The sequence below is a fragment of the Electrophorus electricus genome, chromosome 8 (genome assembly GCF_041902795.1).
Source record: "Electrophorus electricus isolate QZ-2024a chromosome 8, ASM4190279v1, whole genome shotgun sequence".
Classification (NCBI taxonomy): domain Eukaryota; kingdom Metazoa; phylum Chordata; class Actinopteri; order Gymnotiformes; family Gymnotidae; genus Electrophorus; species Electrophorus electricus.
Genome location: NC_137504.1, coordinates 6,635,793 through 6,659,284, shown reverse-complemented (window position 1 = coordinate 6,659,284; position 23,492 = coordinate 6,635,793). Strand labels below are relative to the sequence as shown.

General features: G+C 37.7%; 4 protein-coding genes across 6 annotated transcripts; 3 read left to right on the top strand and 1 right to left on the bottom strand.

Moving 5' to 3' along the window:
• The first annotated feature begins 1,691 nt into the window (after positions 1 to 1,691).
• ghrb (growth hormone receptor b) lies at positions 1,692 to 11,975 on the top strand. 2 transcript variants are annotated; one of them, XM_027012414.3, is made up of 9 exons: positions 1,692 to 2,234; positions 4,229 to 4,317; positions 6,822 to 6,957; positions 7,194 to 7,372; positions 7,845 to 8,029; positions 8,690 to 8,831; positions 8,924 to 9,014; positions 10,206 to 10,275; positions 10,388 to 11,975. In XM_027012414.3, coding segments are annotated over exons 1-9 (1,752 nt in total). In that variant the 5' UTR covers positions 1,692 to 2,232; the 3' UTR covers positions 11,246 to 11,975. The 2 variants fall into 2 exon arrangements, with proteins under 2 accessions (XP_026868215.2, XP_026868216.2); XM_027012415.3 differs by lacking the exons at positions 7,845 to 8,029; positions 8,690 to 8,831 and having other exon boundaries at positions 1,695 to 2,234.
• Positions 11,976 to 12,088: 113 nt separating this feature from the next.
• ccdc152 (coiled-coil domain containing 152) lies at positions 12,089 to 15,240 on the top strand. 2 transcript variants are annotated; one of them, XM_027012419.3, is made up of 7 exons: positions 12,089 to 12,528; positions 12,831 to 12,899; positions 13,025 to 13,089; positions 13,188 to 13,290; positions 13,435 to 13,562; positions 14,016 to 14,111; positions 14,219 to 15,240. In XM_027012419.3, the coding sequence occupies exons 2-7, from the start codon at positions 12,842 to 12,844 to the stop codon at positions 14,342 to 14,344; spliced, it is 576 nt and encodes a 191-aa protein (XP_026868220.1). In that variant the 5' UTR covers positions 12,089 to 12,528; positions 12,831 to 12,841; the 3' UTR covers positions 14,345 to 15,240. The 2 variants fall into 2 exon arrangements, with proteins under 2 accessions (XP_026868220.1, XP_081575687.1); XM_081719561.1 differs by lacking the exon at positions 12,089 to 12,528 and having other exon boundaries at positions 12,554 to 12,899.
• A 1,932-nt stretch (positions 15,241 to 17,172) lies between these two features.
• Positions 17,173 to 18,491, bottom strand: gadd45gb.1 (growth arrest and DNA-damage-inducible, gamma b, tandem duplicate 1). Its single transcript, XM_027012380.2, has 3 exons — positions 18,303 to 18,491; positions 17,975 to 18,182; positions 17,173 to 17,862 (listed from the first exon to the last, which is right to left on the bottom strand). The coding sequence occupies exons 1-3, from the start codon at positions 18,443 to 18,445 to the stop codon at positions 17,749 to 17,751; spliced, it is 465 nt and encodes a 154-aa protein (XP_026868181.1). The 5' UTR covers positions 18,446 to 18,491; the 3' UTR covers positions 17,173 to 17,748.
• Positions 18,492 to 21,189: 2,698 nt separating this feature from the next.
• Positions 21,190 to 22,432, top strand: LOC113578873 (growth arrest and DNA damage-inducible protein GADD45 gamma-like). The gene is made up of 3 exons (XM_027012381.3): positions 21,190 to 21,360; positions 21,484 to 21,685; positions 21,783 to 22,432. The coding sequence occupies exons 1-3, from the start codon at positions 21,260 to 21,262 to the stop codon at positions 21,894 to 21,896; spliced, it is 417 nt and encodes a 138-aa protein (XP_026868182.2). The 5' UTR covers positions 21,190 to 21,259; the 3' UTR covers positions 21,897 to 22,432.
• Positions 22,433 to 23,492: the final 1,060 nt, after the last annotated feature.

Genomic DNA, 23,492 nt, shown 5'->3' with positions numbered 1-23,492 from the left:
AGAATACAGACAATTTAAATCTAAACCATCACTTTTAAGGTTTACCTCTATTAAAATGTTTCTAGTAAAATTCATTTACAGAAGACACTATATGGTCCAAATAATTACCAACACTCACTTTATTAGTAACATTTATTAGAGATACAGTATCTTCCTTGTAGGCGTTCAGTTAGAGTTCATAGCTCACCTATTGCCATGTGTTGCCAATTCCCCAATTCCAGCACATTGAAACTTGCCTTGCACAGTTACACCAGTGCTCATTAAACCTATTATCATGCCACTACCGTGTTATTGCCACTGGTTGAGAACAGTACATCACCTAAATAATATACAGTAAGAAGTGGTCCTAAGGTCGCCAGAGAGTATGTGCTTAGGTGGATTGTGAGTTTACATTTGTATATAAATTGACAGTTTTATAGACTACTGTTTCTTACAGATCATGTAAATAATTAACTCAGTCAATTTCCAATTAATTATGTTTGTCTATGTGTCTGAGTGTTTCTAAAAATATGTAAGATTATATTTTGGTTAACAACAACAACAACAAAAAATTTGAGCTGTGATATTGCCAGATGGTAGCACTAAGGAGCTCATAAATGAAAAAGCAAGTGAAAATAGACTACACGACTTACCTTGTTATACTGAAAATGCTTCCATGTGCTCTAAATGCTAACAGTGTGTTTCTAAGAAATGTCTCTGACCTGAATGCCACTCTTTGAAAGGCCATATCCAGAACAACTGACGCTAACCTTTACATGAACTCACTTTTTGCGAAAAGCTTAGGCTTGACCATGCTGTGAGCAAAAGCCAAGAGGCGTGGAAGGGCAGCCTGGACAAATAGCTTGCTTCCCTATTCTCTACACACATTAAGAACACTGTTCAGTTGAGAACAATTTATTTGCCACCACTAATAATTTCAGCAGAAGAGACTTTGTGACATTTTATCTGTGCACAAGTACGGTAAACCCACCCCCCCCCCCCCCCCCCCCCGTTTTGTATAATTTGATATATTAAAGTAGGGACTGAGTTAGAACTAGGTTTGAACTTAAACGTTAAATAGCTATAACTAGTATATAATTGACTGCAGTATGAGTGACAGTCCATTACTACCCATTACAAATGAAATAAAGATAACCTAGAAGCAAATGAATGTACACCCCCCCCCCCACACACACACACACACACACACACGGCTGCAGAACATGCCGTACACATCCCCTCCCGCATGCGCACTATTCTACATCAGCGTAATGCCTGTGAAATTGAATGGTTATAAAGAACACAACGGGTCACACGTTTCAGAGTTTGTTAGAGGCCAAAGATCACACCTTCTGTTACAAATAACTGTAGATAAGTCTACAGATAAACAGCTGCAGATAAGTCTGGGCTACGGTATATATATTCATCTGTGCATATATCTGACCAAAATAATCTAATTTCTTAAAATAAATTCAACTTTTACTCACTCCGTTTGCATATCGACTTGCACGTGCCTAGGTTCCGTCACGTGTAATAACTACTAGAGCTATTCAAATAACATGGCTAAAAGAACTCTGAAAAGGCAGACGCCAAAACTGGCTAGTTCAATCAAATCTTCAGCTGTCGAAATGTACGCAAGTTTTAGAAAAACGGACATAGACCTGAAATACAATGGCTTTGTTTAGCTTCATGCCAAAACAGCTTTTAGTGAATTCTTTATCGATATTTTCGAAAGGTCCTCGCCCCGAAGATAAACAAACAATTAATTTCCCCAACATCAATGTGATTACTTATTCGCTCAAATAGAAATATTATTTGAGCATATATATCTAAGAACATAATGTGACTTTACAAGACTACTTGGAATAGGATACTAGAAAACAGGCAACCATGACTGCAAGGGCGGAGTCCTTAATAGTAGACGAATGCGAAAATGCCGTGTGTTTGCAACGCCGCTACTGTTTAGACAACTTCCTACGTCGCCTGTTGAAGGGTTTTCCCAAAATGTGATCTAGCAGGAAACGAACGATATGGATGCTGGATTCATAACTGACTGTTAGTGAGCGCAAATCGGAATCTCGTGCGATCTGTAGAAGAATCGAAGACCGACTCTTATGCATTGAGAGTTAGGTGCAGATTTTTACCGAGGACTGAATTGATTGCACAAATAATAAACACGTCCAAGTTCAGGACCTGCAAACCTGCTTCAGTAGAATACGTAGAACGTCAGTTTTTTTGGAGCCTGTCTTTAAAATGTAAGTATTGTAATGGGATTTGAGACATGAGTCCATGACATAGTTTTGGTAAACGGGATTTCACCTTTTTCCCAGTGTTTATTAAAACTTGCTGTGAATATTCACTACTTCGTATTAAACCCAGTTAACCTAATTAATTCTTATTAAACCTAATTTAGGCAAAAGTTAGCAGTAACTAGTTCCAAAATACGCCTTATGTACCAGTGCACATGTACAATTTTGTGAGCTGTGCGAATGGAGCTCAAGTAGATGAATTGCTGAATGACAGGGTTGCACGACATTGACCCAGGATAGCGTTTGTGCTGACTGACCCAAAATTAAGAAGACAAAACCAGAAAACGCACATATTATGACAACAAAGTATCTGAAAAAATCATTGATAGGAATATCATCGATTGTTTCTTTCGTTTACTCTGTTTTTCCCGGTCAAAAAGCATATCCATGCACATCCAACAGCTATTTATTTTTTTTTTTACCTCTCAGAGCTGTTCAGGTTCTTAAAAACGTTTGCAGGTTTAAATTCCTTCATGGACTATGACAGATATATGCACACAGAGTAAGATGCCCATATAAGTATTGGTATTTGTCTTGCATTATAGTTTACCTGCATTTTGAAATCCTGTACGCTGTACAAGAAAAAAAATAAATAAATAAATTATATATATATATATATATATATATATATATATATATATATATATATATATATATATATATATATATATATATAAACATTCACAATAAAACGTAGTTTTCATAGAACAAGCTAACACAGTATTAGTGGTGCACAGTTGATGGTTATTTTCATGTTTTGGTAATACCAAGACATGACTCCATCAAATCATTGTTAAGAAAAAAAGGGGGAAAGCCACCTATCATCTCCATACACACCTCTTCCAGTTACGGGTTAAAAGATGTGTTATTGTATTGAAGCTTTTGCACTTATGAAGGTCATTAGAATGCAATGTTTGCAATTTCTTTGCTTTGTGTTGGTCATTGGCATTCATATAGATACAGTTAAATTGTGAGATCTTGTAAGGTAAGGTGAACAATGTGTGTCTTTCTTTTGCTAGATTTGTAATATCATGTTTTGAAATTATTCTGCAGCTATTTGGAACATGTCAGTTCATGTTTGGCTATCAAAACCTAGAATCATGTTAACTGAAGGCATCAGCTAAACTGTAGTCTAACATCTTATGTTGAATGTTCAATTGTTTTCTTATTATAAATTAGAATGATAAAATTATATGTGATAAAAAATTATTTCCTTTCACCATATTATTATATGAATAATATGTCATTAATTAAAGAATGCTAGGATATTGTTAGGATATACCAGTAACCTATATTTGTAAAGTGAGGCTGGACATTTTCAACTTTGCACCCACAGAGCAAGTCAAGATGAATTTGAATTTGAATTTGAATTTGAATTTGAATTATTATCAAAAATAAATATCATTACATATTTTCATTAGTGTAAACCTTAGTGTGGATGAAAAGCTGACCCATGCCTTGCCAATGCAAAGGGAGTATGTGCAATTTTGAGTTGCTCTTTCTTAGAATACAGATTCCAGAAGCAGTAACCTGGAGCATAGCCAGGGTACAGAAGGGGTATATTTCACAAGCACTGGAAAGGGCTCAGTTATTTTGTTTAAAATGAATGTGATATTCTGCAGTGGCCTGTTTACACTTGATTTCATTATACCACCAGTGTCAGAGATTGCGGTCCCTCTCATGTCATCATTCTGAATATAAATATAATTGACTAATACAATAGACTGTAAAGGAAAATGTTACATCATTTTTATATTGTTAAAGTTGTACAAGTAATGTTAAGTAAAGCAATGGTTTAATAAAGGCCTGCTTTGTAGAGTATCGACTGTTTGGTGATTAATGTTTCTTGATAATGGTATAAATATGATCAGAGTTTAAAAAAATACTTTATTGGATATGCCCAGCAGCTAGTTATTAATCTGTTAATCCTGTCTTTTTAGGGACTATGCCATGAGGACCCATCAATCCTTCTGCATTTTTCTCCTTATTGCTACTGTTACTACACAAGCTCTACAACCCACAATGCAAGGTACTGCAGTTTTTTTTTTAATTAGTATATGAATATTCTTTTATAAAAGGTGTGCTTGAAGGTATCTGGTATCTTTGTTTAGGATCAAGTGCTATATTATGACAATTATACATATATGCTACAACAAATGCCATATGGGATAAGCTGTGCTATTGGGCAATAGCCCCCAGAAATCAAAACAGGATGTTTTCATGCAAAAAAAAATTCTTCAGATGCATGGTCTGTTCAGATGTCATACCACACTCACTTATGTTACACAACAATGCAATGTTTGGGTTTGTGTGGTGAAGATAGCTTGCTTTAAACAACAGTAAATGAGTCTGCATACATTTACATATATCAAGGAAGGAGCTATCCAGGATAAAAAGCTCTCCCAGGCTCAAAACAGGACCATGCAGACACCTCTGTATGGTAGCAGCCAAGGAAATGTGGGCAGGGACCCTTCTGAAGCACAGACTCAGTGTCTGTGAGTTTGAGCATTCGTTTTTGTTTTGTTTTTTAATCTTTTTAAAAAATCTTTTGACTGAATGATGCTGTGGATAATTAGTTATAATTACTCAGGAGCTTTGATCTTTAAAGTCTAAAATCATATATAGTGGCTCTCTGATCATTCCATTTAACATTGCTTGGAGATTTTGTAAAATGCTTCATGCTGAGTGACCAGTACATATATCCCCCTTACATGAGAAATTATCCTTGAATACAGGTAAATGTTCCTGAACCTTTTTTGAACATGGATGGGCATTGTGAATTCACTCAGAGAGAAATCATTGTACTGTAAAACCTTGGAAAGTTGAATCTTACTGCAAAATGTAACGTGTAATTTACTATTTCCTCCTTAACCATGTATTAAATATTCATACACGTCTGTAGAAACATCACACAACCTGATTGTTGTACGTTACCAGAATAAACTGTAACCAATGTAAATGGAAGTTTCAAAAACCTACATATTTTTGGGGATGCGTGACAAAATATGTAAATATTATCACTGATAAATTTATTGACACAGTCATCTCCAGCTGATATTTAATGTGTTTATTATTCAAATAGTGTGTTTTTGACTGACTTTTTATTTACCTTTATAGTGCACAACATGCAGTCTTGCAGTACTTGTTAATAGTGTCATTGTTTATGAAGCTTGTATATATACCTTGTATATGAAACATGTATATATAGCTTGTCAGCCCTATATGTTGATTGTTGCCACTTAGCAGAATCACAAGCTTGGCTGCAAGAAAAAAGAAAAAATGCAACAAAGAATAGAACAGTATAATCCTAGACTGGTATTTTATTACCATTCTGAAAATCAACAAGAACTGTTTGCAAAAGAAAGAAAAAATGCAGAACATGGTTTTACTGACACTCATATGTGAGGCAAGTTGTTTACACTTCAGTAGAGCAGCATTCCTTCTTGCTATATTGGTTCAATCTGTCCCCTATTGGTCTAACAGAGGAACTTCAACCATGGGAGACTGATAAACCAGATATTAATATTTTGGCTTCAAGCCAAAATGAAAATCACTGCAGTGTACATTCAGACTACTCTGCATAACTCTCGTTTCTCATAAAGTGGCTGTAATCTGAAATTCATTTGAGCTCAAATTTAAGTTATGTCTGTTGTCTTCTGGTTTTCAAAATTCTAAGCATTAGGATCATGTTCTTGAATAACAGATATCAGCTAGAGAAATAAACTCAAAAGATTTGTTTAGTCTAGTATAGATAGTGTAGAAACAGAACAAGAAGACAAATTCTGATAAGCCCTGAAAGTTTATGAGGAAGTTATCCATATTTGATAGCCTGAGAGTCATAACAAAATGTAGCAAGACAAATTAAGATTAATTTGACATGTCTGTGTTTTTACTGAATTGTCTGCTTGAGAAAATATAAAACAAAAATCTTTATTTTACATTATTTTTAGGCAGTTAAGGGGAAGGTTTCTGTCAGAAAGCTCTGGCCCAGCCCTGTGCTGCCATTCCAGTGCCCTTGTATGTGAAAAATGTCAGTAAGGCCTTCCAGGAAAACCCAGCCGATGGCCTCTCAGGCTACGGTACAGCTGGGCTTTATGTTACATCCTGTTAGTCCTTCAGTGCAAGAGTGAAGGACATCTTCTGCCTTCTGAAAACTTGGCACTGATCAACCATGTCTACAAATAGCATAACACACCGTTTACCTCAGGGTCTTCTTGTGAAGAAATTTTATAACCTCTTACAGTTGAGAAGTCTCAGTACTGCTGAATATTTGCTCAAAACATTAATTAGTCCCAATCCTGCTTATGTTTATTATAATTAAATATCTCATACATAAATTACTTAACATAATAATTACATTAAAAAGGAAGCATCCAAGTAACATAAACCTACTGAAAAAGTAACCAAGAAAAATATAATCAGTATCAGTGATATTATCAACTATTAAAATGTAAAATGTCAAGGGCAGAAGTCTCTTTTGTTCCATAACTGACGCCTGACAGTCAACTATAGTAACGCATGCTTCTCTTACAGATAAGAGCACCACGTGGCCTCATCTGACTGGTTGCGTTTCCCGGGAATTAACGACTTTTTGTTGCTACTGGGATGCTGGATCTTTCCATAACCTCACAGAGCCAGAGGATCTGAGACTTTTCTACCTGTTGAAGATGTAATGACTGTCCTGTGCTAACTGCTTTATTTGCATTGTCATCGTTTAATGCCATTTTTACTGCACTAAACACAGTAGTCATGCATACAGCTAAAATGAAGTACTGCAGTTTAAAGTAATATCTTTTCCAAAGGAAAATCACATTAACCCTTTACGTACCCAATTAGCATTATTCTGCGGGTAGCATTATTTGTCTTCAGTGTATGTAATTTTTTGCATCTCTCTGTTCCATGTAGAGACTCTAAGAAAGGTGAAGGGGAATGGAAGGAGTGTCCAAGTTACAGTATCACAAGGCAAAATGAGTGCTTCTTTAATGCCAGTCATACTTTTATTTGGTCCTATTATACAATTCAGCTGCGCTCACGGACACAAGATTTTGTTTATGATGAAATGTTCTTCAGTGTGGAAGAAATTGGTAAGCTAAGCTTCAAGAAAGCTACTTATATCAATAGCTCTTTTGATCTGATCAATATCTCTTTTGATCTGATCAATTGCGGCTTTGATCTTTGGTCTCATAACTAGTAGTCAAACATCTTTATTATTTTAAAATCTCATTCATAGCAGTCATTAATTATTATGCTGTGTAATAAGGTTAGATTAATGTGTGCAGCCTGGGGCCTGGCAAAGGTATAGCTGAAGTTCTTCTCACTGTTAATAATTGCTGTACTTGTGTGTTTTGGGGTGCATCATGACCTTGCTTTTTCATCACAATATTTTTTTTGAGTTTTTAGTTTGCACACAGCTAGTCATTTATATTTAAACCGCTCAACTAATTGTGTTGTCCAGCAGATGTCCTGTAGCTGCCTATTTTATTCAAAGAGTAAATTTTTCAGAAGTTATTGTACAAGGGAGCTACATGCTCACAGGATGCTAAATATTTTATCCAGTATTTCCAGACCCACCTGAAGGGCTGAACTGGTCTTTGTTGAGCATGAGCTCAACTGGCATAATCTGTGATGTGGTAGTCAGATGGGAGCCACCACCTTCAGCAGCAGAAAATGTGAAGTTAGGATGGATGTTGCTTTTGTATGAGACGCAATACAGAGAGAATGGCTCAGAGCAGTGGAAATCTGTAAGTCTTTCAATAGTGTTTGTTATGCTAAATCAAAATAAATCCTCAAACATGTAATTTATAGGTAGTATATCCAATTGGGTAAAAACAACTTGCTCATAAGTCCCAATTTATTTACATATATATCTATGATGTTGCATAGAAAAAAAAACTGTACATCTTCTAATAACTAATTTAAATAGATCCATAAATAAGCTTAAACAACTGAAGATGATCTGTCCTTAAAGTTCTGTCAGTACTGTTGATAAGCCAGAGTCAAATTAATCTTTGAGCCTGCATGATCTTATGACATTTGTAATACATATGTTGATAACTGTGGAATGGAAAAAATTATTTTTAAGTAGTGATGTGAGCTAACTGACATTTTAAATTATTCAAGTCATTTTAACTATATAAAGAAAGATGTTTCTCCACTAATACAGAGGCATGAATTGTATTTCATTGTAAAGCAGATGTGAATTTCTCAGAAAAGACATTAAATCTTGGGTGGAAGGACATGTGATGCAGGCATGTTAACACTAACGCTTTCCATAATTTACTTTTTTTTTATAGATATGATTATGGTTAATGAAAAGCTTTAGCCATACTCCTTTAGTAGGTCCAATCAATATAAATTTGTATTTCCTTTGTCATTACTCTGGCATTTGTCTGCTTATCCAGCTGGACAATGGAAAGAACACTCAGGCATACATCTATGGCCTTAACAGCAATACTTATTATGAGGTCAGAGTGAGGTGCAAGATGCGAGGCTACAACTTTGGAGAATTTAGTGACTCCATCTTCATACTTGTTCCTGGCAAAGGTCCAAACTTAGATCAAATGTATTATTCAGAATTATGTAAAATGTTTTGTGTTTTGAATCAACTTGGAAACCTTTCTTTCTTTTACATGTAGAATCACGAATGCCCTTAACTGCACTGTTCATCTTTGGTGCTGTCAGTATCGGATTCATCCTGATTATGATTGTGGTTTCGCATCAAAAGAAGTAAGAGACTACCTCATCAATGTCAGATCATTCATCCATGCATGGTCAAAAAAAGGTGATGGGCAGGGGTGTCACATATACATAACCATGTTTAACAAATGTATTTATTACACTTATTTATAGGACCAATAATTGTATTCCGCTCCACTCAGCTGTTTCTGTCAAAAACAATTTTTAAATGTGTAACATCAAAAATGTTTTCCTGGTCATAGAATATGTGAAAATCAGTTGCCATAAAAATCTACTTCACTAGACATTTTTCAGTAGTTCTGATGTAACCATGTGTACTTTCCTGTAGACCAAACTGTTTTAGATATGAAAATGCCATTTTAACAAGGCAGATGTGCAATCCACATGTAGGAATCTATTTTAATATAGGCTCCACACAAACTCTGGCAACTCAGCATCTATAAGTCTGCCAGATCGGTATTTAATTTCTTTTTTATTAGATTACATCCATAAAAGTCATTTAATTAGTGTAGGAGGTGGAGTGTGAGCATAAGGAGACTGATTTATGTTCGGTTATTTTGTAACATGCATGCTGTACATGGACAAAACAGACATTGCAAACAAATGAGCCCAACCCTCAGAGCATCACTATCAGCTCTGTGTTTGGGCATTTTAGGCCTTGTTAAGGCACCATACAAAAGATCATATAGAAGAGAAACGTCATGTATCATGTTGATAGTGACGCGTGATAAGGGGGGACCTATGATGATTGCAAAGCAATGCAAAAACAGCTGCACAGTGTATAGCGACTCTAGAATGCAAATTTCAACATGAAAGGAAAGCCATATCCCAGACATTTTTAGACATTTTAGAAATCCTGGCCAGACATATCCTGGACACATTTTTAGCTTCCAAAAAGGACATATGGTTACGTTAATACCATACCCTAACATATGATATGGTCCCTCTTGTTCAACAGCACAATTGCACTAGGTACAAAAAGAGTTATAAATCTGTTACAGCATATCTTTGGGAATCTGTAGCAAGTGCCTCATGAAAGAAGATTAAACTTTTTCCTTTAAAGGGTGCCCTTCTGATACAATAATTAACTTGACCTTTTTTAAGGTATACTTCTGAAATTACTGTAATAAGGACACTCGCCAATGTCCCATAATCTTACTGCTAGCTTTAACAATACTGCTGAGAAGAGGTAGATTACAGTTTCTCTGATCATTATTTCAGATTGATGGTGATTTTCTTGCCTCCTGTTCCTGGACCAAAAATGAAAGGAATTGACCCAGTTCTTCTACAGGTATTAATTCCATGTTGTTTATTATGCTTGTTTTCAACAACTTTTTAAAAAGTTTTTACTCATAAAGTCAACATTGAACTCATTGAAGAAAAGTTTTCTCTTTCAAAATAAGGGCCATCTTACTGAGATTACATCAATCCTGGGTACTCACCCAGGCCTGCGACCAGAGTTATACAGTAATGACCCATGGGTGGAGTTTATAGAGGTAGACATCGAGGAACCCACCGAGACCATGGAAGGCTATGACACTTCGCTCCATATTGGCAACTCCCCCCCGGTGTCCGGTGGTTTCCGGGATGATGACTCGGGTCGTGCAAGCTGCTGTGACCCGGATCTGTCAGATCACGATCACACCAACATTCATCACTCTTCAACCAGTGGCCATGAGGGGTTTCAAACTCTGTCTCCAGCTCAGCCAGGAACTTTGCGACCAGTGATTATTCATGCTGCTGGAAGACCTGCTTGGCCAAGCAGCCTGTATTCTCAAGTGACTGAAGTCACACCACATGGTGTGGTGATACTGTCTCCAGAGAAACAGAATATGACCGATGACTGCAGCAACCAATATGAAGCTCCAAAGAATGAGAAGACCGAGGAGGAGAGGAAACCCAGGCTGATGGCAGCTCCCAATGAAAGAGGTTACACCTCAGAGCTGGATACGAGCAAAATCAATGTGCCTCATACAGAAGGAGAGCATGGTGAGCCCAGTTTGCCTTCAACAGAATCATCCTCTTCTGCTGAGCAAAGGCATGGTGCTTTGCAGGAGCATCTTAGCCTTACTGTGGAACCATTTGCCTTTCCTATCCTTGCCATGCCAAATCCTCCAGAATACACCATGGTTGATGGAGTTGACTGGAAAAACAGTATTTTTTTGAAACCAAACAAGCCAGCAGCCCCTCCCCTTGCTGTTGTGAAAGATCCTGAGGGATATCTTACTCCTGACCTACTACATAGAATTACTCCACAGTAATTAAAGGTGCCTCTGCCAGGAATGGTTCCAGATGGGTTTTGATCAAGAATGTATTTGTTAAGGGGCATAAGACAGTGTTAGCCAGCTCCAAACACATTCGGTTCCAAGAGACTAGGCCAAAAAGTGCTCATGTGGGAGCCAAGCAGATTTATCTTATGGAACGTTCCTAATTACTCAGACAATCTTAAATGTGATGTATGTGACTATTTGGAATTTCACTTAAGCATTTTAAGAGTTTTATGATGTAGATGTTTTGATGTGAACACATAAGATTCTTTGTTTAATTCTGTATTTAATTCTTAACTCCATTACTTAGACTAATTAACTATTACAGCACTTTTGATCCTGTATCTGACCTGTGGCTATTTAAGTAAGTACTATTTGTTTCTAGTAATCTTAACTTCATTTCCATTAAAATGGAATTGAATTCCTAAGGGACATTTTTATTTCACCTAGGCCGCCTTGTTTCTGGTATACTTATTATAGAATATATTTTGGTCATAAATGCAAGTAGACCAATGCAGCCTTTTTTTTTGTGTGTGTGTGTGTGTGTGTGTGTGTGTGTGTGTGTGTGTGTGTGTGTGTGTGTGTGTGTGTGTATCCCCACGCTAGCCCACGTTAGTAGGCAAGTTTGTACAAAACTGGAAAAGTTTTAATTTGTGTGACTCCAAACGTGGTCTGTGGAAATGTACATAATATTTTTAATAATAAAACATCAAAATGTATGTGATACATGGATATGTTTATGCCTTCTGTCTAGTAACATCGGTACTAGGATACTATTAGACAAGTAGAACGCTATTACTAATGGTCGTTAACTTTGTGAGTTGCACTGCCACAGTCAAAAATGAAGAAAACAGCCGTGGATTTGGATAAACTCATTCGAGATTTTGTCATACTTGAGCAAGTACATCAATCACATTACCAGTTTATAGATAACTAAAAGGAACAAACGAGTACCTCAGTATAACCTTATGACCTGCAGTTAAAATTGTTTGCTAGCCAACTAGTCTAGTCAATCTATTTACCTGAAGTTAGCTGTTAGCTACTTGGCTAGCTAGCTTGCCAACGTACTAGCTAAGTTAACTTAGCTAGCTAGCCGCTATCTTGCCAACGTACTAGCTAATTTGCTACTTAGCTAGCTAGCGTTAGCTAATGTTTTTCTCTTATTGTTAAGAGAATAACAGAGCTGAGGGGGAAGAACAGCACCCTTGAATTAAGATTAGATGAAACCAACAGAATTCTAAAGTTTTCACAGAACAAGGAGAAACATTTAATTGAAGGTGAGAATATTTTAGTAGCTATTTATGCTGACGTCTGCTCATATATATTGTTGGCTGCAGTCTGTAGGATAGGAATTATCAGGACGAATGCATGGTCATTTCACAAATACAGAGATCTTATAAGACGGGAAGCTGTTTATACTTTTAATAACTGAACAGATTAACATTTACTATCTATTAATTAGCTAATGTTCGCCTAGGCTTAATCAAAGGACGTGATCTCTATCTCCTTCTAGTGGCAAGTTGTGGTGAAGTGTCCGCGTGTTATTATAATTACAGTAACAGTTAACTTATGTCTGTAGAGAGAAATGGGATGCTGGGGACCATCAGTTCTCTCCAAAACAATTTACAGCAACACACTGACACTCGAGGTAGGTTATCTGCCAAAAAAACTAAATATCAAATACACTCTTTGTGAACATCAGCTTTGCGAAAAAGACAGCCACACCTCGTGATCTGGACATGGTCTGGGACTCATCTTGTTTCCTTCATCTAGTTGAAAATGAGAAGCTGAAAAATATTATTCTTGACTTGAAGAAACAAAATGAAGCACAAGTAAAGGTAAGGGTAAATGGCCCTAATTTAAGCAGTCATGTGTCTATATTATGAAGAAAATCATGTTTTTAATTTGGATGATACTTGGTTCATTGTACATATAGGAGAGCTGTACTTGTATTCAGAGGCTGGAGGCAGAGATGAAAGCTCTACAAGAGCAACACCAGAGGGAGCTGGATGGCTTTACTAAGGAAACACACAGGAAATGTGGGTACAGGCACCTGATTTATTATCTTTAGCTTTTGTAAAATTGGACCATATTTGGCACATATGTTTTTAAGAACTAAATAAAATATAAACAAAAACAAGTCAAAGATGAATGTTACAAAGAATGTTACTTTTGTCTGAAAGTGGAATCTAAAGCTGTTGAAATGAAAGAGGCGCTGGAGAGAAAGGAGAGTACTTTGGAGGAGATCAGAAGGAAAATAAAGGACCAGGAGAAAGAAAAGCAAAGTGAAATCATAAAGCTACAAATGGAGGTACATCAAGAATAGTTAAATAACATCAGTGTCTGAATATTTTTAATCAGTACTCTTTTCCTTTTCATATTTATAGTTGGTGATTCCATTAGACTGCATTTAACACAGTGGTGTTCAGTTACATGTCTGTGGGCCCATGCAATTGCATAGTTAATGTTATTCTAACATGAATAATCTCTCATGATAATTACCTATCCCAGTGGAGTCTTTAACCTTGTATGTTCATGGGTTAGTGACAAAGAAAATAGCCATAGTTCCTACTTTCAAAATTAGCTTGGCAATGCAAGGATGGCTTATGGTACACATCTATGGTGTTTAGAAGAGGAAAAACTCTTAATAATAAACTTGTTTAAATGTATTTGTCTTTTGTGCCTTTGAAGCACTGGTAACTAGAGACTTTACAGATTTAAATGAGTTGTTACACAATACAGTACTGATTCCTCTTTTTTGTAGTTCAGTGCTAGGCTTGCAAGGGCCCAGAGTATGTCAGTTAAGACCCAACAGCAACCACAAGGTTCTGGACTCCTTGCTCAGAACATCTTTAAAAGAGTAAGTTGTGTAGTACTGTTCTGGAATTATGACATACCATTTTTACAATTAATATGAAAGTGGTATTTTTGATGTTAGAGATTATATGTCACTGTGCTGGTCTTTAGAAGTTGCAGGCCCTGCAGGAGGAGAAGAACAGAGAAATTGAGGCTCTACGTCAGAGAGTGAAAGCGATGGAACAGCAAAGTCTGCTTGGTTTCTCTGAGTCGTGTCTGAAGAAGAAGAGAATTTAAATAGCCTGTGCTAGCTATTGTAGCATTGTACCCCGATTTATTCCACAAATGTGGTACAGTGTTGATTTGTTAATTTGTTACACATCGCATAATACATTTAATTGTTATCTTGATTTGAATTTTGAATAATGCGTATATAAAATATTTTGTATTTTTATTAATTGTCCAGGAGAATGAGCATTGCAAGGGTCAAAAAGTGAGTCGGCATTGGAGCATGTTCAGCTGTGTTTATCATGAATAAACACAGCCACTGCACTATTGAAAACCTACTATCTATTAGAAACACCTTATTAAATCCTTAAACACCTCCTTAAACACCTCATTTCAGTGCAACCTATGTCTGTATTCACTTTTGATCTAGTTCAATAAATGTATCAATAAAGGACAGTATGGGGTGGGGCTTTTTTAGTACACAAAAAGTGCTTCCTGTTCCTTCTCCACATATGTGCCCAGGAATTATTAAGTACACATTATGGAAACATGGAAAACGCTGCCTCCTTCAAAGAAAGGAGCAATCACTCATTTATATCTAGTATATATTGCATATACACCTGCTTATAATCTTAAAACAGTGTTAAAACACAGACTCAAATTAAGACTTTAGGTGTCTTACTGATGCAAATTTAAACACTGTCAAAGCAGAAGCATGGCATGTTGAAATAAAACCTTTTGATGGATATCATGCATATGCATTTTCAGTGTATGTATTAGGAGTGCATTTATATTGTTCATATTAGAAGAGAAGCTCATACCTAAATGTGAAGAAGAATAAATGCCCGAGAGGCATTTATTAGTTACTTAGGGTTTACCAACATAATGGTTTAATGTTTAAGGGTATTCTGATGTCAGTAGCATGCCAGAACATATCCAATAAAAAAGAGTGATGTCAGCTTGGATCTGTCACCTCCTGTCTCCTTATTTCTGTTTTTCATGCTCCAGAGGTCTAATTCTGGAAATAGGGAGGATTAGGGAGCAATAAATCTTAGAGATTAAGATACATTACACCACTGTAATTTAGAGCCTAATAGTTAAACTGAAATGTAGACTTTAGTTGTTAGTCACTTTGGAGTCATTTGCAGATATTGAATGACAGTCATCAGAGGCTTTGTGTGATATGTTCACACCGTAATGCAATTATATATTTAAACCTGTATTCTCACTGTGATTTTAATCTTAAAGGGCAACACAATGCCTGGGAGCTCTGGTCAGGTGTCTTCACCACAGCATAGTCTATATACTATGGGTTAGAGAAGGATGGTCCACCCAGGCACTTCACACCCTTGGAGAAGTTAATGGAGGATGTGTCATTATGAGAAGCTCATCAAGGGGCTGTCCATGGGGAGAAAAGTGGACTTCTGCAAAGTCTGTGGTGAAATTGGATGTGGGAATTTCTCCAAAGTTAAAATGGCCTTCCATGCTCTCACCAAAGGTGAAATCATAACACATAGATCAAATAACACATGGAAATGTATGACTGTGGTGATTAAGATATTTTCACAAAATATAGTTTATTTGGCTGGAGGTTTCCACATGAGAACTTATTTAGATATCTGAGGCTACATGGATTAAGGATGTGTTCTACTTAGATCCACCAGTGGATGTGTGGGCTATGGGCATTTTCCTTTTCTTTATGATGACTGGCACCGTGCTTTTCTGAGCTGACACTGTTCTTAAGTTTCGAAACTGTGTACTAGAAGGAGTTTACATTTTGCCTGGGTGTCAGCAGCTGTTTCAGGGCCTCTTGTCCATGTCTTTTCAGTGCTACACCCTGGACCAGATGCTGGGATGTGAATGGCTTCTACCTGTGAAGCTTTTCCTTCCTGTTCCACCAGCTCAGCTCCATCTGCCTGCACAAGGCTGGCTGAGGAAGGCTGGGCAAGGTCGAGGAGAAAGTGCTCACTGCCCTGCAGAAGCTGGGGGACACGGAGCAACATATCTGCATGTCAAAGTATTCTATTTGTAAAAAGGTTATTGGAAAATGAAAAGTGTATTAATAATAATCAAATGTTTTTAGTGATATTAATAAAATGTATTTGATTTTGAGTGGAATTTTAAGACACATATTATAGTTACACCCTAATCTTAGAATAGAAAAGTGATGACCCTGTCATCTAATATGCTGTAAGAGATAAAAATAATTGCGCACCTTCAAAGTCAAAAACAAAGTCCTTGCACTGATTTCTGGTAACCTGATAAAACATTAACAATCTCCACATGTTTCAGAAACAGCCTAAATATTAGTTAAATGCTATTAGTGTAAACAACAACTTGTATACATAAAGTCACTTTAAGTCACAGAAGGTAGCTTCCTTCTAGGGACAGGCTTTTCTTATCATACTAAAACCACGGTCAGATTGCAGCCATATTATGTATTCATAAGTTTTCTTTTGCAAGCCTGATCTCAAGGAGTGCTGCAACATCACATGTTGGAGCCACAGGCAGTTTGTAAACAATACAGCAGCTGCCAGTGAGACATACGAGTGCCAGCCCAGCACGCCACACACACCCTTCCCCCTGGCCTCCTTTTCACCTCCCATCTGCTTGCTGTGGCAGATGGAGTTGCTTGGCAGATCGGACATCTGCTGACCCAACAATGGGTCCCTTGTGCAGGCCCAAGTTGATGGTATGGCATGCTGCTATTGTATATTGGCTATACACATGCAGATCAGTGGCCACTGCACCAGGCAGCTGACAGTATTTACCACCTCTAATGTAAATTTGCTCAAGAATGAGAACTTAAGCAATATGATCTGACAACAGAAACAGTAACAGTGAAAACTAGAGAAGTGCAAGGGGGACTTTAAAAAACACATTACACAATATTTTATTTAAGTATTTTATTAATTTGTTTTTCGTTGACATTATTTTCTAAATTCGTTTTTCCTGGTCATATCAAATTATATTTCTAAAGTTAAACCTTTAGAGAATAAGACAATTCTGGAAAGTGGAAAGCACATTGCCGACAATAAAGTACGTTATATTGTGCAGCAATTTCATTTTTAAAAATGTTCATGATGTTAAGTCCATTTTTAAAAACTTTGCTTCGACGCACCGCCGCGTCCTCTGCGTGTCCAACGCATGCGAAATTTGCTCTGTGGCACAGACGCAAAACTCGCTTCTCCTTCCTCTCCAAACCTCATCCGCACAAAGAATGAGGGCCATTTTGTCGCTCTCGTCGCATACCTGACCTCGTTCACATAAAGAATGAGGGTCATCTTGGCATGGACGAGACGAGAAGCGACGTAACCGCGAGGGCCACTCGGGTCTGCCTCGCGCTGCCTGGAGTAATAAGCCTCCTCAGGAGCATCCAGGGATGTGGAAACATCATCATCCTTGAATCAAAGGATGAGCAGAGTATTCCTTAAGCTTTACAGCATCTCAGGAGAGACGGGTAAAGTCCCAGATCAACGTGCAGGGAGAGTGATCTCTGGAACCCACTCGTTATAGCTGCGACTTTCTTCACAGAACATGTGCAGCTTCTCCAGAGCAGGGTCTTCACACGAGCTTTCGCTTGGGTTCTGTTAGAATAAATAGGCAAATGATAAATACCTTTGAAATTCCACATGGAAATATAAACTAGATCGTTTAGATCGTATGACGTAAGCGTAGAAAATGGAATCTCGCACATACCGTGATAAGAACGCAATGAGCATCCTCGTGTTCGCCTGGCTTGTCACCGATTAGGTCAGTGAGACGCTGCATGTCATTTACTCTCACGATGCTGATATCGTTGTCAAAACAAAAGGCTTGGATGAGAGTGAAATGAATTTGGAGGGCGATGTCACACTCAAACTCCTCATCCATCGCCAGGACGCAGAAGGACACGCTGTCTGGGTCTCTGTAATAAAATAAATAAACTTACTACATATCACATTTATAACATATATTGAAACTGAATGATTAGTGGCATGTTTTCATTTTTAAAACATTTACGCACAGGTTAAGATTCTATACTTACACATTCATCACTTTAGCAGATTCGTAAACCCCGAGTGTAAGGCATTCGTTAGACTTTGCAGACACTAAAACTTCCTCCAAGGATTTGCCGATGCTCTCAGGTCTCTCGCTTGGCTTCTGGATGAGAACCTCCTCGAGAGTCATGATGCTGCTTGTAATCGTTTCAATTGAGACACTGAGATAGTCCGGAAGAACTGGTGAACAACGAGGGGCAGTGTTCAGCTTTTATATGCTTGGGCTTGTGGCGCCCATGAAAGCGGCATCTCTTGATTGGCTGAACGGTGAACGGTGTATTGGTATGCTAATGTTATTGTCACACTCCGGCTCGTGGCAGATTGATGGAGATCATAAGGCTTTTTTTCTTTCGTGGCATGGCTTGCAGAATTTAGACGAAATATTTAACGTTAATTTCGTATAAACCTAGGAAATATTTAACGTTAATTTCGCATAAACCTACGGCAAAATTAAGCATCGTCACTTTCCAATATAATCTGTGCTTTTCTTGAGTGCTGTGCAGTGGTTTAAGGGAATTAGAGCGCCATTTAGTAGCTATAAAATGTCGTAAATCATATTCAAAAGCATAACTTTTCTGAGACTTTTTAGCTGCAGCAAGCAAACTAATAAATATATTCCAGTAAGGACACGGAGATTTCAGGAGGAATAAACAGATAAGAGAAAGTTTCTATTGGCCCTGATTAAATATTATTGGTGAAAAGGGGCTACATAACCACCCCACCGAAAGGACAGGTGGAGTGTGACCATCTGTAGACAGGCTGAAACGGCCCATTGTGGCTTCAGAAAGTTCTATTATTAGACGCCTATACAAATGCAAATGAGCCGCGCGTGCCATGACGCCCTGCTACACAATTCGCCCTGCTCTAGCTACGAATCACGTGATACGCATCAGCTTTCCAATTAGTTGGGCACTATATCTATGATTCTGTTTATTTTACCCACTAGTGTAAGTTTCCTACAGTAAAAAGCCATTAAAGAGATGGAAGATTTAACATATAAGTTGTGTAAGCTTTGTTGTGGCACACCAAGAATCTGCCCCTAAACTAGTGCAGTGCCTACGTGACCATTAATCAGTACAGACTAGGCAAACAAGTAAATGTAAACATTGCAAATACATGACACAGGACTACACATAGAAATGTAGTGTTAGTTGAAAGACGAGATGACAGACTGACGCTGACAGATTCAAGCCTATTGTTACCATGCAGTATAGCAGCAGATGGAGAGGCCACAGAAAAATACCCCCACACACCCCTCCTAACGATTCCATAGTGCACATCACAATTGCTCATCTATCTATCTATCTATCTATCTATCTATCTATCTATCTATCTATCTATCTATCTATCTATCTATCTATCTATCTATCTATCTATCTATCTATCTATCTATCTATCTATCTATCTATCCATCCATCCATCCATCCATCCATCCATCCATCCATCCACCCACCCACCCACCCACCCACACACACACACACACACACACACACACACACACACACAAAATTGAAATCTGTTCCCAAGACACCGATAATTACGCCTCCTGTTCAAAGTACAGTTGTGCACCCGGACTTAAACAGAGTATTGGAAAACATCTTTCAAAACTCGACAAAAACATGCGACGTTCCGCACCGATTTGCATTATGCTCAGACTGCAAACTTCAACTCAGCAGAGACGCCCGAAGCTCGTAAGAATGTATAGTGACCGCATCACATCTGCAGTCCGTTTGCCCCTCCCTGTTGCGTGCACACGAGTGACAGGTGTTCCGAAGCAGACTCGCTCCGGCGTGTGCAGTCAAACTGAACAATTACTTTTAGTCCCCCACCACCCTCCCCGCAGCTGTAGATTAGCCAAGTCACCCTCGTAAATCCAGCTCCGGTTCCATTTAATGAATGCTACGAGTCTTATTGTTCTCAAAGCATCAGTAGCCGCATGCTGTTATAAGGACGTAAGTTGAGGTTCACATCTGAAAATGACTGAAAAGTGTTATCAAATAAATTCAATAGCTGTTACTGTCACGAGCTTCAGAATATGAGTTAACTTACTTCTGGTAAATATTAGTGCATTGAACTGAAAACACCTAACAATATATACAAAATGTCAATAAAGTAAAAGATTACATTTAACTTCTCCGGAGCAGATTTAGGTTTAAGCTTTTTTTATGAATTGGTAGCTATTAGAGAAGTTTGCTTTTTTACCCTTTACCTTCCCCCCACAAAAATACCGTTGTCATGGCTCTCGCTCGAGCGAGGCATCTCTAAACGCCACGCGTCGTACGTCTGGCCACCTTTGCGCATGCAAAAGATCCACGCGTGCCCTGTATTATGAATTGCAGATAAACCAGCACTGTGTTCTCTGTTTGAATTAGTTACAAGTGCAGCTGGCAGCTGTATCTAGGAAATATGTAAACCAAGTACATTTTGGCGGTATGGATGTCATTCAAAAATAACTGTAATATAAAAATGATTTCTTCTTTCTGCAAAACCCTCTTTAGAACTTTATTCTGAAACTCCATTCTATTTAGTGTAGTGTTTATCCTAGTTAGCAGGTGCAATACGTAGTTACAGTGCCCTGTATACATAGATTGATATCAGTTACTAGCTCACATCCTTGCAAGAAGCTTTTTATTTCAAGAATGAAAATGGAAGCAATGAAAGGTAGTCAGGGATTAAAACCTGATTCATTCATAAAAAGTCCTATTAGATATCAAGCATATCTAAAGGCACGCGTCTCTGATGGCTAATTCCTTTATTGCCTCGCAACAGCCAATCAAATTACTTGTTACAAACGCGTGCCAGTTTCTGACTATAAATACGGGTCGTGTGCCAACAAAAACTCATTCAAAACTCACGTCGTTGATCTCCATCAAAACCCTTTGTTGACTAACGTAACGTTACCAACTAACGTGGAATAACTTACTTTACTCCTACAAAACGCAAGATGATGAATGAAGGCAAGTCTCTAGCTGAAGCTCTGCATTCTGCCAAGACCGAGAGTCGTGTCACTGTTGGTGTCTATGAGTGCGCAAAGATAATGAACGAGTAAGTAACTGTTGCCCGTAAGTTGAAGTGATTCCTCACTTCACTTACAATGCTGTACATGCCAAGTCACTTCGAAATAATTAACTTTATTTGTTTGTGTATTTACTCCCTTACTTATTGCAGTGATCCGGACAGCGTGTCTTTCTGCGTTCTGGCTACTGATGACTTCGATTGTGACATCGCTCTCCAAATTCACTTTACTCTAATTCAAGCGTTTTGCTTTGAAAACGACATCAGCATTGTAAGAGTGAACGACATCAAAACGCTTGCTGAAATTGTCGGAGAAAAGGGTCAATCTGAGGATTTTCACTGCGTTCTTATTACGGTATGTACGTAGCCTGTGACATAATGCTGATTTTGCATTTACTAAACACATAGTAATACTTTTAAAAGAGGCTCAAGATTTTTTTTTATTTCGACAGAACTCAAGCGACGGCTCGTGGGAAGACCCTGCTCTGGAGAAGCTGCACATGTTCTGTGAAGAAAGTCGCAGCTATAACGAGTGGGTTCCAGAGATCACTCTCCCTGCACGTTGATCTGGGACTTTACCCGTCTCTCCTGAGATGCTGTAAAGCTTAAGGAATACTCTGCTCATCCTTTGATTCAAGGATGATGATGTTTCCACATCCCTGGATGCTCCTGAGGAGGCTTATTACTCCAGGCAGCGCGAGGCAGACCCGAGTGGCCCTCGCGGTTACGTCGCTTCTCGTCTCGTCCATGCCAAGATGACCCTCATTCTTTATGTGAACGAGGTCAGGTATGCGACGAGAGCGACAAAATGGCCCTCATTCTTTGTGCGGATGAGGTTTGGAGAGGAAGGAGAAGCGAGTTTTGCGTCTGTGCCACAGAGCAAATTTCGCATGCGTTGGACACGCAGAGGACGCGGCGGTGCGTCGAAGCAAAGTTTTTAAAAATGGACTTAACATCATGAACATTTTTAAAAATGAAATTGCTGCACAATATAACGTACTTTATTGTCGGCAATGTGCGTTCCACTTTCCAGAATTGTCTTATTCTCTAAAGGTTTAACTTTAGAAATATAATTTGATATGGCAAACAAGCAAAAAAAAAAACAAAAAAAAAACCAAAAAAAACTAAAGGTTTCACTTTAGAAATAAAAACATATAACCTAACAAAAATTGCCAGGAAAAACACTTTGTAAGACTTTTTGTAACTTTTACTTACTTTAGAAATGTGATTAAAATAACAAAAAAAATAAATATCTAATTGAAATGTTCTTTCTTTTGATTTTCAAGTTTTCACCTCATATAGCCTACAGCAGTGAGAACTTCTGCTTACTGAAGGGAAAATGAAAAACACCATGCTCTCAGTTCATCAGCCTGAATTCTTATATTTGAGATCAACATGCCTGCATTTGAATATTACACAGTACAGAATACTAGAATGGTACAGAATACTAGAATACTAGAACAGAATACTAGCCCTTTTTTTTGTCACTACAATTTCTTTTACATTAAATACCCATATCTTTAATATGTCCTGTTTCAGTCCAAGCATGTCCATCACATCTTTCACTAGTCAGTTCTTAATAGTCTTGACAGTTTAGTCTGCTGAATCTTGATAATCTGGATATTGTGGAAACAACTAGGCCACGTTTGCAGAGGTAGAGATCATAAAGTTAATTTAGCAAGTCATTGGTTTTATTCATCTTATTCAATAAAAGTTACACTTTTGAAGGGATGGGACATTTACTTTAAGATAATATGAACTACATTAGTTAAATTACATGAATAGGGATTATTTATTTTTGATACCAAGTAGCAGTCTTTTTATATTTAGAAACAAATAGCCTAATGAGTCTGAAAAATGACATATGAAGTAAAAAAAAAAAAGATTTACAAGATTAGTTTCACTAGAATAGGACAGTAAACAAGTTTTATCATTGAGAAAAGCATGAATCACAGCAGCATGAACAGAGCATTTATCATAGATCACAACAGTTCCATTATTCTTCTCCAGGAAGAGTTGGGACTTGCAGCCCTTACTGTACACTACTACTAACCAGTGAACCTGATACTGACAAAAAAGACAACGTATAGAACAAAGCAGTTGATACCCAAAAATTGGTTGCTGATCGGTCATATCAAAAGATATTATGACAATTTGTTAAA